The sequence below is a fragment of the Taurulus bubalis genome (assembly GCF_910589615.1).
Source record: "Taurulus bubalis genome assembly, chromosome: 3".
Classification (NCBI taxonomy): domain Eukaryota; kingdom Metazoa; phylum Chordata; class Actinopteri; order Perciformes; family Cottidae; genus Taurulus; species Taurulus bubalis.
Window position 1 is genome coordinate 1,260,177 of NC_136591.1, and position 17,428 is coordinate 1,277,604.

General features: G+C 43.3%; 1 protein-coding gene across 1 annotated transcript; it reads left to right on the top strand.

Annotated features, from left to right (window-relative positions):
- Positions 1–762: 762 nt before the first annotated feature.
- adgrf7 (adhesion G protein-coupled receptor F7) lies at positions 763–2,930 on the top strand (the record flags this gene model as incomplete). Its single annotated transcript, XM_079215137.1, is given in 5 exon segments — positions 763–792; positions 913–1,986; positions 1,990–2,298; positions 2,426–2,467; positions 2,865–2,930. Coding segments are annotated over 5 exon segments (1,521 nt in total).
- Between the last annotated feature and the right edge of the window lie 14,498 nt (positions 2,931–17,428).

A 17,428-nucleotide genomic window follows, 5' to 3' on the forward strand; every position in this document is an offset into this window, starting at 1 on the left:
TTGTAGTGTCGTCTGGACGGCCCTCCTTTGCTCTCCCTGTGTCAGCTCGGTTTTCTCTTGGTTCTCCGGCTTCCTCCCACAGACCAAAGCCTGTGAGCATGAAGGATTGCCTGTCTCTGTGTGTGATAGCCTGACTTCAGATAGGCTGTTATGGATAATGGATGATGGTTGGACAGATTTATCTTATTAGAAGAGGAGAAAAATATATCGTGACTTTTTTGAGTGACATCGCTTCACACCTGAATGAACTGAATCAAAAGCTGCAGAGCAATTCAGTTCAATGAATCTTATCTAAAATGATTTACTTGCTCAAACGCTTTCTGTTTTGTCAGTTATTTGTAAATGGTGCCCATATTGTACTTGAATTGAGAGAAGTAAATCCATGAGTAAACATTTTTTATAACTCATCCAGTGTATTTGAAAACTGTCAAATAACATTGTAGAGATATTACTCAATTGAACTTTCTTTATTTGATTTGACAGTCAGTTGTCGACTACATACAGACGTTGATAGAACTGCTAAGCCTCTTTAATGTTCTCTATCTGGACCTTGTTGAATATAATTGACTACACCTGCTCTGAGTGGATGGAAATCACACATTGTAACTTTGATTTGATGCTTGAGACAATATTGAAACACTTTTTTCCCTTTTAAATTTCAGTTATTGAATAACAATTCACTGCCAATATTCTTGGAACAACTCAGCAACGTCAATCTCAACTTCACCGAGGAAGGTGGAAGTGGTTGGATCTTTAGTCAACATGAACAGCAATATCGACATACTCAACAGAGTAGCCAACTTGAGTGTTCCTATAACTAATACGTCGACGAGGGTTTGTGAATAAGTCTGCTGGGGTTTGTACATGTACTGCATTTTGCATAATCTAATAGCTTCTTTCTTTTCAATCTAGGATATTATGTTAACTGCAGGTGTCCTCACAACAGATGGAGCAAAGGAATCATGGGACATTCTAAACACCAATAAAACCATGAGCCTCTTAGGAGCAGAACCAGTGTCAAGAAGACCAAGTAACAGCAAATCAACTAAAGCCATCAGCTCAGCATTCTTGTTGTCTCTTGAGACGTTGACAAGTAAACTTACCAATGATTCCTTTGACATCGACACGCCGTATATTCTCCTGAACAAAACTACATTCACTGACAATTTCAACACTGAGTTCAATTCTTCTGTGGAGATAAATGTACCAGAGTCTGGCGGAGAAAACAAGTCCATCACCGCGATAACATTTGCCTCAATGGACAACGTGCTGCCCGTAAGAGCTGAGGACAATTCATCCTTCAACGGGAGAGTCGTGCTAGTTCGGTCCAGTGGCGCCATCAATAATGTTTCCTTATCTTTTGATATTATTGATGAGGCTCTCGGGAACCCGGAGTGTGTTTTCTGGAACTTCAGCCTCTTTGAGGCCATCGGGGGGTGGGACGACAAGGGCTGTGAGTTGGTACGCCAAGGCAACACAACTGTCACCTGTAACTGCAACCGCCTGACCTCGTTCTCTATCTTCATGTCACCCTTTGTTCCAAGTGACGCTGCTTTGTTGAATTACATAACCTACATTGGAGTTGGTATATCTATGGCTTGCTTGGTCATATGCCTCATAATTGAAGCTGCCATTTGGAAAACAAGGACAAACAACATATCTTACTTGCGACATGTTTCCATTGTTAACACCGCGGTCTCTCTCCTGATTGCAAACGTGTGGTTTATTATAGGGGCGTTCATTTCAGATGCAGATGAGAAAGACCAACCAGCATGCACTACGGCTACTTTTTTCATCCATTTATTCTACCTGGCCCTGTTCTTCTGGATGTTAGCCTTAGGTCTGCTGTTGCTCCACCACACGGTGAACATCTTCGACAAGGGATTGTCCAAAAACTCTAAGTTGGCTATTGGATTCAATCTCGGCTACGGGACGCCGCTCCTCATCGCGATCATAACGATAGCTGTAACTGAACCTGAAGAGGTGTAGAGACGACAAACTGGCTGCTGGCTCAACTGGGACCCGTCCAAAGCTCTGCTGGCCTTTGTGGTGCCTGCGCTGTTAATAATGGTGATAAACCTTGTCATCCTGTTGGTGGTGATATACAAAATGGTGAGGAGCAGGGTATCGGTAGATGCTGCACAAGCAGCTAAAAGGAACGATGTGGTGGTTATTATCAGGAGTTTGGCTGTCCTCACACCATTTTTCGGATTAACTTGGGGTCTGGGAGTCGGAACAATGGTCAATCCAAGCAATGAAGGAATCCATGTTTCATTTGCATTCTTCAACTCACTGCAGGTACAAACATGGCAGTAATAGAGATCAATATATCCTGTGGTACCTAAATGTGCTCCATGGATTCTGAATAGTGCGTTGGCCTTTTTTCATTGATGCTTTCTTAGCTCCTCTGTGTCTTTCTTTAAAGGGTTTCTTCATATTGGTGTTTGGAACACTGTTGGACAAAAAGGTATGTTTGTCTAAATATCAACATTTTTAATGAACTGCTCACGTAATTACAAAGGAAATCAACTCACAGCTAGAATGTTATATGAATGTTATATGATTCAGAAAGTTCAGTTTTAATAATCCATTCAGGAGTTGGAAGTCTTATGAAACGCAAAACTCTGCACAACAGCTTAGCTACATCAAATGATACTTGTTAACACATGTAGTCTTTTTTTTCTGTGCTAATATTTGAGAATTATCTTTTCATTATCTTTTCAGGTGCGGTCAGAATTAGCAAATATTTCACAAAGTTCCAAAACTGAGACAACGGTAAGAACTGTTTGCTTGATCGCGTCTTTCTTTTTCTGCAGACTCAGATTTTGTGGTGATTCATGTTTTTGCTTGTATTCTTGTTTTAGAGCAACAGCACTGAAGTGACATCATCAGGTGGATTGGGCTTTTTCAAGAACTGGAGAAGAGCATAAGGTATGGTCAACATTTTAAAAAGAAATAAACAAAAGAGCACAGACTGTTTTTCTTAATTCTAGTGTCACAGTTTTGTAGCTGTAGCTCTGTAATGACTCAGTGGATTGCCATGAATTCAAAGTTTGCACTTTTACAGTTAAATATCTCAGCATTTATGGAGCGACTTTTAATGTTTCCTAGAGTATCTTAATGTGAAGTGGTGTTCCTCTGTTTTTTCATGTTGCGCCACCATCTGGTCAAATGTCCCTTTGTCTATTACTTGCTAATGGGCTAATTTCTAAATGGTAGCTTGCATACCAAACCAAGATTTTGACTTTGCTAAACGTTACCGTTGAATGCTACTGTTGATATTGTTTAGAGTAGATTGAAATTGCTGGCAACCAAATGTGAAAAGCTATTTATGTTATCCTTTGAGTTTTAATTCTGCATTGGAGATATGATATCTCCCACTTGACAGACATAATTACTGTGGAAACAATCCAGTAGAAAAAAGGATGCATAGCCTCCATCACTGCCAGTTACATCTAAATAAACTCCCTGATTACCCTAACACAACGGGCTAAACTCATGTCTGAGTATCTGGGTTCACTCCTAAACAAACAGCTGTGAAGAGCAAACAGACCATCTGGGCCTATATATCTGGTTTGCTAACAAAGTAGCTGTGGGGGGAACTATTTTGGAATAATAACAAGAGCTCATTGTTTTTCCCACTTAACCAGCGTTGCATGAATGTAACATTAACACCAGTCACCATTGTGAGCAGGTAAGCATGCTGACCTGAGTATTTAGCTCAAAGTGTGAACTCCCAGATCCACTTGCATGGCTGTAGATTCTCAGGGGAAAAATTAGCAAAAGGACTGTGCAGGTTTTGCAACACTTTGTCAGCCGGGACCTTTATCTTCCAAAAGAACTGTGTTCTTGGCACAAATGCAACTCCACATTTTTGCTCTATACACCGTAGACACAGCAACGGGGAGCAATTAGGGGTTAGGTGTCTTGCTCAAGGACACAACGACCAGGACTAACGGAGCCGGGGCTCGAACCACCAATCCTCTGATTGAAAGACGGGCATGCTAACCACTGAGCCAGAGTGGTTTGCACTGGTGCAATATCCTTTGTGAATCGGAGACCAGGCAGCTAGCTAGATAGCAGTTGACTATCGCTAAGTCCTGCCCCCCAAACGCCAAAATGTTTCTACTTAAAACCCATGGAGCGGAACATAAGCAGAGTTCATCAGCACATCATTATCTAGTGTTAGCGTGTTTATGCTACGCTAGCTACTGAAAGTATACTGAATGTACACACGTGCTGCGTTCATTGCCTTCTGTCTTGATCTGCTGGATCAGTTCATCCTGGATACATCCTATGTGCTCAGTGTGTGCTGTTAGTGGCAGTGTGGGCTCCATGGTAGCTCCGACTGATTGATGGCTGCAATCCAGTCTATCTGAATTTGCCCATTAGTCTTGTGTTGTTAGCAGTTGTCATATTGTTTTGCCACAGACTTAATCACTTTCTTTTGTTTTTGCAGATGATAACAATGTGTCATCTATTGAGTTAACTCAATCGCCTCACACCACCAAAAGATATGTTAGATCAGGGGTGTCAAACATACGGCCCGCGGGCCGGATCCGGCCCGCCAGGGGGTCCAGTCTGGCCCACGGGATGATTGTTAAAATTGCAGAAGAAAGGAAAGAAAGCTGAGCTGGGTCTCGAACCACTGATTGAAAAACGGCACGCTAGGGCTGTGCGGCATCCCGGTTGAACCGTTGTACAGTCTCTGTTGAGCGTACGGTATGAATTGTTCACATTTCTTCATATCGGCTGCCGCTGTTTGGCAGCACCAATATTTAATGTTCACAGCTTGCAGCTTACGTCTCATGTTAACTCATTTGACTCAGAGTGTGCAAAAAATGACATCGCCAAAAGGCATGCTGGGTAAATGGCACCGCCCACACAGGAAGACTTTTCTTGTGAAGGAAGAAGTCTTTTCCTGTGCAGCACAGTGGGCGGGCTTTACCCATCATGCCTTTTGGCGATGTCATGTCTTGCACACCCTGAGTCAACTTATATCCGTGAGACGTAAGCAGCTCAGACCGCTGTACACGTATCTGTGACTGTAAACATTAAATGTTGCTGCCGGCTGAAGAATGACAATAGTCGTTACCGCCGCGCATGCGCCACTAGTATCAAGGTATTCCCCTGGGTCCTAAATCCCTCCAGGTTAGCACCCTATGTGCCAATCAAAACAGCTGCTGGCCAGTTGTGAGCGAGTGGTGAGTAAGATGGCGGTGACGGTTCTTTTCGACGTCAATAAATTAATGTGTTTATTTGGAAAAAAAATGCCGTGATATACCGTGAAACCGCCAGAATCTTACAAAATACCGTGATATGAATTTTTGGCCATACCGCCCAGCCCTAGGGCACGCTATACATTGACCCAGAGTCAGAATTCATTAGACCACTGACATTACTATAAATATTGCTCAACTGTGAGGGAATCTGCAGAGGAGAGCCCAGGCAGGTAAACAGTGGGCTGATGTCTGAATTTTTGGTCTTTATGTTTCTAGTTTATTGTAGAAATACCTTAAAATAGGGGTTATCATCCAAAAACCTTCACCAATGATTTAAACATAGAGAAATATTGTCATTATGTATGCGTTAATATGCTGTGATTTTACTGGTCCGGCCCACTTGAGATCAAATTGGGCAGCATGCGGCCCCTTCACTAACATGAGTTTGACACCCCTGTGTTAGATGGTAAATGGACTGTACTTTAAAGTAGTTGCCGAAGGACAGATCGACATGGATTTAGAATACGGAATATATATATATGACATTTAAAAGTATTCAGTACATTGTGATGAAAGAAGATGCAAAATGGCTCTTGGTTTTGAGTTGCTTTGCCAATCAAATCAGTTGGACAAGGCAAGGCTGTCTTACACAGATCACTGAACTTGTTTGTTCAAGGTGTGGCATCACAATGACAAATTGACTTGGACAGGACCATCAGTCAAATATAATGCCAAACAGGTAAAGGGAGTGCCAAGAATCACCTAGATAAAATATTTTAAAAAGCTCTTTTTTTACAGTGCAACCTTTTGCTGCTATTTTAGCATGTTGAGCAACAGGAAGATCGACACACTCCACTCTTCTCTCCCAGATCTGGACAACGTTCTACCACTGCATGTAAAGAACACTGCAGCACACAACCCAGTGCTGCTTTTGGGGTTATTGTTTGTGCATATCCATAATGCCAATACAACTACATACCATTAAAATACTCATTGTTATCCAGTGTGTATTTTGCCGGTTGAGTTGTTACACTTGTGTGATATGGATGTTGCAAATGGCCTCACTTAGCTTCACTAAGTCTCCAACACATTCATAACACGTGTTTCAGAAGAAACGGACGCATTTCCTCCAGCAGTTCAGGAATGTACGACCAGTTTGATGAAGTGTTGAAAATGGACAAAAGCTTATTAGTGCAAGTATATGTATATCTTTGGAGCAGGTTGCTTGGCAATTATATGTTATTGCTTCATCACTTTACTACTTTGTTTTGTCCAAATAAAGGTTTTCAAGCTAATTGTATATAAACCTTTCAAATGAGCTCCATGTGAGACTGGTGAATGGATCTATTTCATGCAATATATAAATGACACATTAGCATTATATTTGGACAGTCATCATGATTGATGTAAAAGAGAAGTTATATAGTCTACGTGTGTATATTGTTATTTTAGCTTTGGAGTAAAAAGCAAAGCAGCGTAGTGAAAGTAGCAAAGAAGCTCATTGGCATTCAGTACACAGTATGCAAAACACTAATCCCCAATGGACGGGCACACTCACATCATCGCCTCTCCTTCCAGGACACCACAGGCTCGCTCATATCAAACAGACTAACGGCATTTATTGCACATGAGGAGAGGAGACATTGTTTTGAAAAAGAAAATGCTTCCTTTGAATTTCCCATCTCTCTCTCTCTCTCTCTGTAGGTTTTGACCAGTCCTCATGTCTACATGTTGTTAACTTTGTTCTAAAAATGACGCATTTGTGATGAATGGAAATGTGTTAGATATTAAAATGAAACCCTTTAAAAAAAAAACATCTGACCTTGAATGTCAGTTCGTGCTTTATTGTTAGTCTGGCACATTCTTTTGCACCAACCTTAAAAACTAAATATTTAAAAAAGCTGTGGAGACCATCCCTCGAATCTTCCATCCAGTTACAGCTCTGTGGTTTCAGGATGTGATCAGTATCTAGGTTTCGTTGGAACTTTTCAGAGTTTCATTTCAGTGTTTTAACCGGATGCCAAGTAGCAGCGGATCGTGGCGAGAAGTAAATGCATGACGTAACATCCCAGGCATTTCAATGTTGTGTCCGAGGTTAAAAGCAGCATTTAATTCTCCTCTCTCAAACACAGCACTGACCAGCAGACTGGGTGGTTGGCGTCACCCTGTTGTCTGTCGCTGTCCTTTCAGCCTGTGGTTATTTGTGTTGTTTGTTCTCAGGCGGCTGTGAAGTGATTTGCATAGCCTGATATTGATCTCTGTGCCAACAGTGCTACTTGGTTTACGATGCAGAATTATACGTTGTATACTTGCAGCAGCAGCATTATGCACTGCTGCACTAAAAGAGACACACCATGTTGACTGAGATGAACTCCATACACTTTGTCTGGGTCTCCACATGGCCTGAAAGAAACAGCCTTCAAATACCATGAATGCAACAGCAGAGGAACGTGGAATAACTATCTTAAAATGAGGGTCCATATTACGTGCTTTGTCTTTTTTCTTTAGAGGTGAGGCAGATTGAATTACCTTTGGACAGAACCAGGATAGCTGTTTCCACTATATATGCTAAGATAAGTTAGCCTCCCACTGGCGGTTGCTGAATGTTTCACATGCAGATATGAGAGGGGTCAATAGAGTGGGGCCTTTCACTTGGAGGTTTAGTTGGTAGCATTTGGCAACATCACCGCTAAATGCTGCTAAATCCTTCACACTGGACTTTTAAGAATATTAAAGTTATATAAACAATTAAACATAATAATACATACTATATGTTATTATATAATAGAGAGGCGACACAACACTAAACATAAAAAACCACTGAGCTGAACATGAACCTGTTAATTATCTCATTATTCTTTTTAAAGAAATGGTTCCACAAATCATGATGTCACAGTGCAATGATATAGCATTTAGTAGGTTTATGCATCCTTTGAATATTTCTGCCTAATATAAGCCACGGTTTCTTCGGCCCAACAGCACCGGCCTGCCTGGAGACACAGAGCGCCGGGCGACAAGGATCATGACATCATGTTTGCCTCTATGCAAAACATGTTAGTTTTACAACGTAAATAATGGATTACATAAAAAGTAGACAAAAGACAGATGATGCTAGCTATGCTTGGTCTCGTCATAGAAGACAGGAAAGAGTTTAAGGTCGAGTCCATTTCACTTTCCTCCACACACTTCTGTCTGACCCAATGTGTGACTCAACTAAAGACATTGAAATCAACAAGGAAGCCAAGCGACGGTGCAAAGAGCAGACTGGTCCTTGTTTTCATTCGATCTTACATTACATGCATCGCTTCATAGATTAGTTTAAGTTACATGGTCTACACAGAACATTCCTTTTGCAGTTTTATGATTGCTTCGTTCCTCATGTTGTGTTTTATAACCTAGTTTTATGCTCAGTCAAAGTTCCATCTCGTACTTTTGCCCCCACAGCGGTCAAAGCTGTCTTTGTCCCATCATGAGCTGTAGTCAAATAAGTGTTTAGACGTTTAAAGTAGCAATGCCACCATTTTAAATACTCTGTTACAAGTTCAAGTCTTGTACTCAACATCTTCTAGAAGTGAAAAAGTATTCAAGTTGCCAAATGTGTAGTACTCACTGTGCAGCTCCAGTGTTACTTTACTATGAATCAGGGGATTCAACTAAAGTACAGCGAGGTCCAGTCAGAGAGGATGTCCTCATGCAAAGTCCGGAACATCACAATAATGTCAAATTTGCACAAAATCATTTTTTGCCAAATGTATTGAAGTAGCCAAGTATTAACGTCTGTATGTAGTCAACAGATTCAATAGAATAACATCTAAATGATATTCATTCAGTTGTGTTGTATACATTGAGCATCTTTCATTCCTGATATGTTTGTGTCTTGCTACTGTGACAAACTAATGTCCCCTTGAAGTGTATATATATATATATATATATATATATACATATATATATATATATATATATATATATATATATATATATATATATATATATATATATATATATATATATATATATATATATATATATATATATATATATGTATATATATATATATATATATATATATTATTACTATTATTATTAATATTTCCAATTGAACTGGATTAATTATGAATAATACATACTCTAATAATAGATACATTATCTTCAAGTAAAATAAAGGCTTTACTAAAGTAATGACTGACTTACCCTGCTCTGACCTCAGGACTCTATGTTCTGACCTCAGGGTTCTATGCTTTGACCTCAGGGTTCTATGTTCTGACCTCAGGGTTTTCTGCTCTGACCTCAGGGTTCTCTGACATCAGGGTTCTAGGATCTGACCTCAGGGTTCTCTGACCTCATGGTTCTATGCTCTGACATCAGGGTTCTATGCTCTGACATCAGGGTCCTATGCTCTGACATCAGGGTTCTAGGCTCTAACCTCAGGGTTCTATGCTCTGACCTCATGGTTCTATGTTCTAACCTCATGGTTCTCTGCTGTGACCTCAGGGTTCTATGTTCTGACCTCATGGTTCTATGCTCTGACCTCAGGGTTCTATGCTCTGACCTCAGGGTTCTATGCTCTAACCTCAGGGTTCTAGGCTCTGACCTCAGGGTTCTAGGCTCTGACCTCAGGGTTCTCTGTTCTGACCTCAGGGTTCTATGTTCTGACCCCCAGGTTCTCTGTTCTGACCTCAGGGTTCTCTGTTCTGACCTCAGGGTTCTCTGACCTCAGGGTTCTATGCTCTGACCTTAGGGTTCTCTGACCTCAGGGTTCTCTGACCTCATGGTTCTATGCTCTGACCTCAGGGTTCTAGGCTCTGACATCAGGGTCCTATGCTCTGACATCAGGGTTCTAGGCTCTAACCTCAGGGTTCTATGCTCTGACCTCAGTGTTCTCTGACCTCATGGTTCTCTGCTCTTACCTCAGGGTTCTATGTTCTGACCTCATGGTTCTATGCTCTGACCTCATGGTTCTATGCTCTGACCTCACGGTTCTATGCTCTGACCTCAGGGTTCTATGTTCTGACCTCAGGGTTCTATGTTCTGACCTCAGGGTTCTCTGACCTCAGGGTTCTATGCTTTGACCTCAGGGTTCTATGTTCTGACCTCAGGGTTTTCTGCTCTGACCTCAGGGTTCTCTGACATCAGGGTTCTAGGATCTGACCTCAGGGTTCTCTGACCTCATGGTTCTATGCTCTGACATCAGGGTTCTATGCTCTGACATCAGGGTCCTATGCTCTGACATCAGGGTTCTAGGCTCTAACCTCAGGGTTCTATGCTCTGACCTCATGGTTCTATGTTCTAACCTCATGGTTCTCTGCTGTGACCTCAGGGTTCTATGTTCTGACCTCATGGTTCTATGCTCTGACCTCAGGGTTCTATGCTCTGACCTCAGGGTTCTATGCTCTAACCTCAGGGTTCTAGGCTCTGACCTCAGGGTTCTAGGCTCTGACCTCAGGGTTCTCTGTTCTGACCTCAGGGTTCTATGTTCTGACCCCCGGGTTCTCTGTTCTGACCTCAGGGTTCTCTGTTCTGACCTCAGGGTTCTCTGACCTCAGGGTTCTATGCTCTGACCTTAGGGTTCTCTGACCTCAGGGTTCTCTGACCTCATGGTTCTATGCTCTGACCTCAGGGTTCTAGGCTCTGACATCAGGGTCCTATGCTCTGACATCAGGGTTCTAGGCTCTGACCTCAGTGTTCTCTGACCTCATGGTTCTCTGCTCTTACCTCAGGGTTCTATGTTCTGACCTCATGGTTCTATGCTCTGACCTCATGGTTCTATGCTCTGACCTCACGGTTCTATGCTCTGACCTCAGGGTTCTATGCTCTGACCTCAGGGTTCTATGCACTGACATCAGGGTTCTATGCTCTGACCTCAGGGTTCTATGTTCTAACCTCAGGGTTCTAGGCTCTGACCTCAGGGTTCTAGGCTCTGACCTCAGGGTTCTCTGTTCTGACCCCAGGGTTCTCTGTTCTGACCTCAGGGTTCTCTGTTCTGACCTCAGGGTTCTCTGACCTTAGGGTTCTATGCTCTGGCCTCAGGGTTCTATGCTCTGACCTTAGGGTTCTCTGACCTCAGGGTTCTCTGACCTCATGGTTCTATGCTCTGACCTCAGGGTTCTATGCACTGACATCAGGGTTTTATGCTCTGACCTCAGGGTTCTATGCTCTAACCTCAGGGTTCTAGGCTCTGACCTCAGGGTTCTAGGCTCTGACATCAGGGTCCTATGCTCTGACATCAGGGTTCTAGGCTCTAACCTCAGGGTTCTATGCTCTGACCTCAGTGTTTTCTGACCTCATGGTTCTCTGCTCTTACCTCAGGGTTCTATGCTCCGACCTCAGGGTTCTATGCTCTGACCTCAGGGTTCTCTGACCTCATGGTTTTATGTTCTGACCTCATGGTTCTCTGCTCTAACCTCAGGGTTCTATGTTCTGACCTCATGGTTCTATGCTCTGGCCTCATGGTTCTCTGCTCTAACCTCATGGTTCTCTGCTCTTACCTCAGGGTTCTATGTTCTGACCTCATGGTTCTATGCTCTGACCTCATGGTTCTATGCTCTGACCTCACGGTTCTATGCTCTGACCTCAGGGTTCTATGCTCTGACCTCAGGGTTCTATGCACTGACATCAGGGTTCTATGCTCTGACCTCAGGGTTCTATGTTCTAACCTCAGGGTTCTAGGCTCTGACCTCAGGGTTCTAGGCTCTGACCTCAGGGTTCTCTGTTCTGACCCCAGGGTTCTCTGTTCTGACCTCAGGGTTCTCTGTTCTGACCTCAGGGTTCTCTGACCTTAGGGTTCTATGCTCTGGCCTCAGGGTTCTATGCTCTGACCTTAGGGTTCTCTGACCTCAGGGTTCTCTGACCTCATGGTTCTATGCTCTGACCTCAGGGTTCTATGCACTGACATCAGGGTTTTATGCTCTGACCTCAGGGTTCTATGCTCTAACCTCAGGGTTCTAGGCTCTGACCTCAGGGTTCTAGGCTCTGACATCAGGGTCCTATGCTCTGACATCAGGGTTCTAGGCTCTAACCTCAGGGTTCTATGCTCTGACCTCAGTGTTTTCTGACCTCATGGTTCTCTGCTCTTACCTCAGGGTTCTATGCTCCGACCTCAGGGTTCTATGCTCTGACCTCAGGGTTCTCTGACCTCATGGTTTTATGTTCTGACCTCATGGTTCTCTGCTCTAACCTCAGGGTTCTATGTTCTGACCTCATGGTTCTATGCTCTGGCCTCATGGTTCTCTGCTCTAACCTCATGGTTCTATGCTCTGACCTCATGGTTCTATGTTCTGACCTCATGGTTCTATGTTCTGACCTCATGGTTCTCTGACCTCATGGTTCTATGCTCTGACCTCATGGTTCTATGTTCTGACCTCAGGGTTCTATGCTCTGACCTCAGGGTTCTCTGACTTTTGGGCTCTATGCTCTGACCTCAGGGTTCTAGGCTCTGACCTCAGGGTTCTCTGACCTCAGGGTTCTAGGCTCTGACCTAAGGGTTCTTTGCTCTGACCTCAGGGTTCTATGCTCTAACCTCAGGGTTCTAGGCTCTGACCTCAGGCTTCTAGGCTCTGACATCAGGGTTCTATGCACTGACATCAGGGTTATATGCTCTGACCTCAGGGTTCTATGCTCTAACCTCAGGGTTCTAGGCTCTGAACTCAGGGTCCTAGGCTCTGACCTCAGGGTTCTAGACTCTAACCTCAGGGTTCTATGCTCTGACCTCAGTGTTCTCTGACCTCATGGTTCTCTGCTCTTACCTCAGGGTTCTAGGATCTGACCTCAGTGTTCTCTGACCTCATGGTTCTATGCTCTGACCTCAGGGTTCTATGCTCTGACCTCAGGGTTCTATGTTCTGACCTCATGGTTCTATGCTCTGACCTCAGGGTTCTCTGACCTTATGGTTCTATGTTCTGACCTCTTGGTTCTTTGCTCTAACCTCAGGGTTCTATGTTCTGACCTCATGGTTCTATGCTCTGACCTCAGGGTTCTCTGACCTCATGGTTCTATGTTCTGACCTCTTGGTTCTCTGCTCTAACCTCAGGGTTCTATGCTCTGACCTCATGGTTCTCTGCTCTGACCTCATGGTTCTATGTTCTGACCTCATGGTTCTATGTTCTGACCTCATGGTTCTCTGCTCTGACCTCATGGTTCTATGTTCTGACCTCATGGTTCTGCGCTCTGACCTCACGGTTCTATGTTCTGACCTCAGGATTCTCTGCTCTGACCTCAGGGTTCTCTGACCTCAGGGTTCTATGTTCTGACCTCAGTGTTCTCTGACTTTAGGGCTCTATGCTCTGACCTCAGGGTTCTAGGCTCTGACCTCAGGGTTCTCTGACCTCAGGGTTCTATGCTCTGACATCAGGGTTCTATGCTCTAACCTCAGGGTTCTAGGCTCTGACCTCAGGGTTCTATGCTCTGACCTCAGTGTTCTCTGACCTCATGGTTCTATGTTCTGACCTCATGGTTCTATGCTCTGACCTCAGGGTTCTATGCTCTGACCTCAGGGTTCTCTGACCTCATGGTTCTATGCTCTGACCTCAGGGTTCTATGCTCTGACCTCAGGGTTCTATGTTCTGACCTCATGGTTCTATGCTCTGACCTCAGGGTTCTATGCTCTGACCTCAGGGTTCTCTGCTCTGACCTCAGGGTTCTCTGGCCTCAGGGTTCTATGTTCTGACCTCAGTGTTCTCTGACTTTAGGGCTCTATGCTCTGACCTCAGGGTTCTAGGCTCTGACCTCAGGGTCCTATGCTCTGACATCAGGGTTCTAGGCTCTAACCTCAGGGTTCTAGGCTCTGACCTCAGGGTTCTATGCTCTAACCTCAGGGTTCTAGGCTCTGACCTCAGGGTTCTAGGCTCTGACCTCAGGGTCCTATGCTCTGACATCAGGGTTCTAGGCTCTGACCTCAGGGTTCTATGTTCTGACCTCAGGGATCTAGGCTCTAACCTCAGGGTTCTCTGACCTCATGGTTCTCTGATCCCAGGGTTCTATGCTCTAACCTCAGGGTTCTAGGCTCTGACCTCAGGGTTCTATGCTCTGACCTCAGGGTTCTCTGATCCCAGGGTTCTATGCTCTAACCTCAGGGTTCTATGCTCTGACCTCAGGGTTCTCTGACCTCATGGTTCTCTGATCCTAGGGTTCTATGCTCTGACATCAGGGTTCTAGGCTCTGACATCAGGGTTCTCTGATCCCAGGGTTCTATGCTCTAACCTCAGGGTTCTAGGCTCTGACCTCAGGGTTCTAGGCTCTGACATCAGGGTTCTCTGATCCCAGGGTTCTATGCTCTAACCTCAGGGTTCTAGGCTCTGACCTCAGGGTTCTATGCTCTGACCTCAGGGTTCTCTGACCTCATGGTTCTCTGATCCTAGGGTTCTATGCTCTGACATCAGGGTTCTAGGCTCTGACATCAGGGTTCTCTGCTCTGACCTCAGGGTTCTAGGCTCTAACCTCAATGTTCTCTATTATTGGGTTTATATTATTAATGCATTTACATGTAAACAACATTTTAATGTAATATGTTGCTGAAGTAGAGCTTGTTTTACTCTAATATCATGGAAGGTAAAACAACTACACTGAGAGAAGAGGAAGATATTCAGAAAACATTTTGGAATTTACTAAATTAAAGTTATACATTTATGAGACAGAAACTCAAACATGTGAGAAACCAACTCAACTCAGTGTGTTGTTTTCTTCTCATGAGTCTCTTCAAAGTCTGCATGCTGATGACAACATGGTGATTCTGGGCTTAACTCTTTATTGATAAATGTGATTGCAAAGTGTAGTCTGTAGTGGATCCAGACTATACGAAGATTATCTCATCTCATTTCATCTCATCTCATCCTCCACTGCGGACAAGTGGCACGATTAAACGTTACCAAGTGAAGAAACGACAGGGTTCCTATACTTAATAACAGTATTAGTTTGTTTTATGACATTCTCCCACAAATGTTCCACTTGAATCTCAAAGAATGTCCAATTGTTTTTTTTTTCTCGTAACTTTACAACTTTATTCTGACTTAATCTTAATCTTAATCTTAATCTTCTCACTTTTACAACTTCCCCTCCCCTGGCTCTTCAATTATTGATGTAATACGCTCAACATGTTGTATCCTGTGTTTACTGCTTTTTCTGACAGCACGGTGCTTCACAGTCTTTCCATCTGATCATGTCAGATCAGATGCGCTTGGTGACCCTACTTCTTTGCTCGAGTCAAAAGAGTTATGAAACAAACATCTTCATGACAGTCTAGGATATATTTAGGTTTCAAAGAGGACACAAACTCTCCTGCTTTCACCAGGCAGACGACCTCTGTCAGCAGGATTTGGTAGACAAATGTCCATGGAAAGCTGAAAGGGTGTGTGCATATCCTGCCAGTCCAGTTGACAAGACATGCCATCAATGCAAATGGCTCCCAGCTCAAAGTCATGACTCCAGTGTGTCCCATGGCCGGCCCCTCCTCCCCAGCACACAACTAGCCCCGTCTTTCTGACACATGTGCTCACTTACTTTGACTCCGACTCCGATGCGTACCTGAGAGGTATGGAGTGCCGTCGCATGTCTCTATGACGCCGGGTGCAAAGCCGAGGTAAGAGCTTTTTATTCATGTATTCATCTGTTTTTACGAACGCAGTCAAGTCTAAACTGTTGCAATAGAAACCGGCAAAGTCAATAATGAAAGGCTTTCACTTTAAAAATGCACATGCTATATTTGCAATGAATGATAAGCAACGGTCCAACCAGGATATCAAGAGATCTACACCTTCCCAGGTCAAAGAACCGAGAGCCAAGAGACATTCTTACACCTGTATAGTTGATGCCATCAGTGGGCTGCATGGAGGAGTTACTGCCACGGAGTGAATGGGTGATGTTCTCTGACTTTGATTGAGGGAAATAAAACATGGTTTCCCTGGTGAAGCCCAGACTGAATAAAAGCAGAGTACTGTGTCCTTCTGCAGACATTGAGGTAAACATCCTGAAATCGTAATGTTAGGTTTGCATGTTTAGTTTTTGTTGAAAATGTGCAAATTTAAAATGAAGTTTAAAAAAAACAAAAACAACAATCAATCTCAACAAAGACTGTAAGCTTCAAGACTAACAAAGACAGCGGAAACCTCTCCACCTCAAAAGTTTCAGCACAGAGTGTGAAGTTCCAACGTGTTCAGACACAGCGGTGACGCGTCACACGGAGCCCGCAAAGTGCGTCCGTTGGTCTTGTACGAGAAGACCCAACATGAACACTATAAGCAATATTGATAAACAGCATTTGTATAGAATGATTCTCCCGAGCTTCTTGAGCGGTTGACCTCGGTCACCGCACTCAGTTTCCACTGGGTCATTAATATAATAGAAGATAAGACAATCCTGTATTCGTCCAGCAGCAATGCACACAAGAGACACATAGTAAATACAAAATCAAGTAATATAAATAAATAAACAGTAATAAAACAGTAAAGAAGAATACAGTAGCAATATTAAATATACAGACGGAATAAAACAGTATATAAAGTACTTAAATGTATTATATATTGCACAGGATGAATGTAGTTGAAGTGTTTGTGGTCTACTTGTCATTAAGGTATTTTATTACAACTACAATGGTAAAGACATTTAGGTGTTCCTGTTATTGTGTCCAACTCTTATTGTACAATAAAATAAATGCATAAAGAAGTTAAGTGGAGGGCTTTTATGGGGGTTACAACACTCTCACCAATACGTGTGTACACTAGTCAATGTGTGCATGTAGGTGTGTTTTTATTAATAAAAATGTCAGCATGCTATTGTATATCAGTGGCTTTAATAGACTTTAATAGAAACATCTGTACGGTTTAATACAAACCTCGCCTGTGCCTTGTGAACTTGTTTTAGTGGTATTGTTTCCGCACTGAGGTCAGTGGTGTCGTTTATGTTATTCTGCCTCTGGGTATGTAAATAAGGAGGACAGCACATGTATTGTACTCCAGTACAACACCAACATGCAAATATAAACCTAGGATTGAATTTAGACCTTTTGTAACAATTTCAACATAACCGAACATTCTAACCTTTGAAGGTATTGTAAGGCTGTCCTTTTGAATCTCAGTAGACTGGACAGGTTGACCTTTAAACAGCTACTGTGTGCCAGCATGTGGTCCAGTGCTATATGACCACAGAAACCATGTCCAAACCCAACAAGAAAATGAGGTGGGCATGGCCTGCACCACAGCGACGGGGCTCTGAACCCG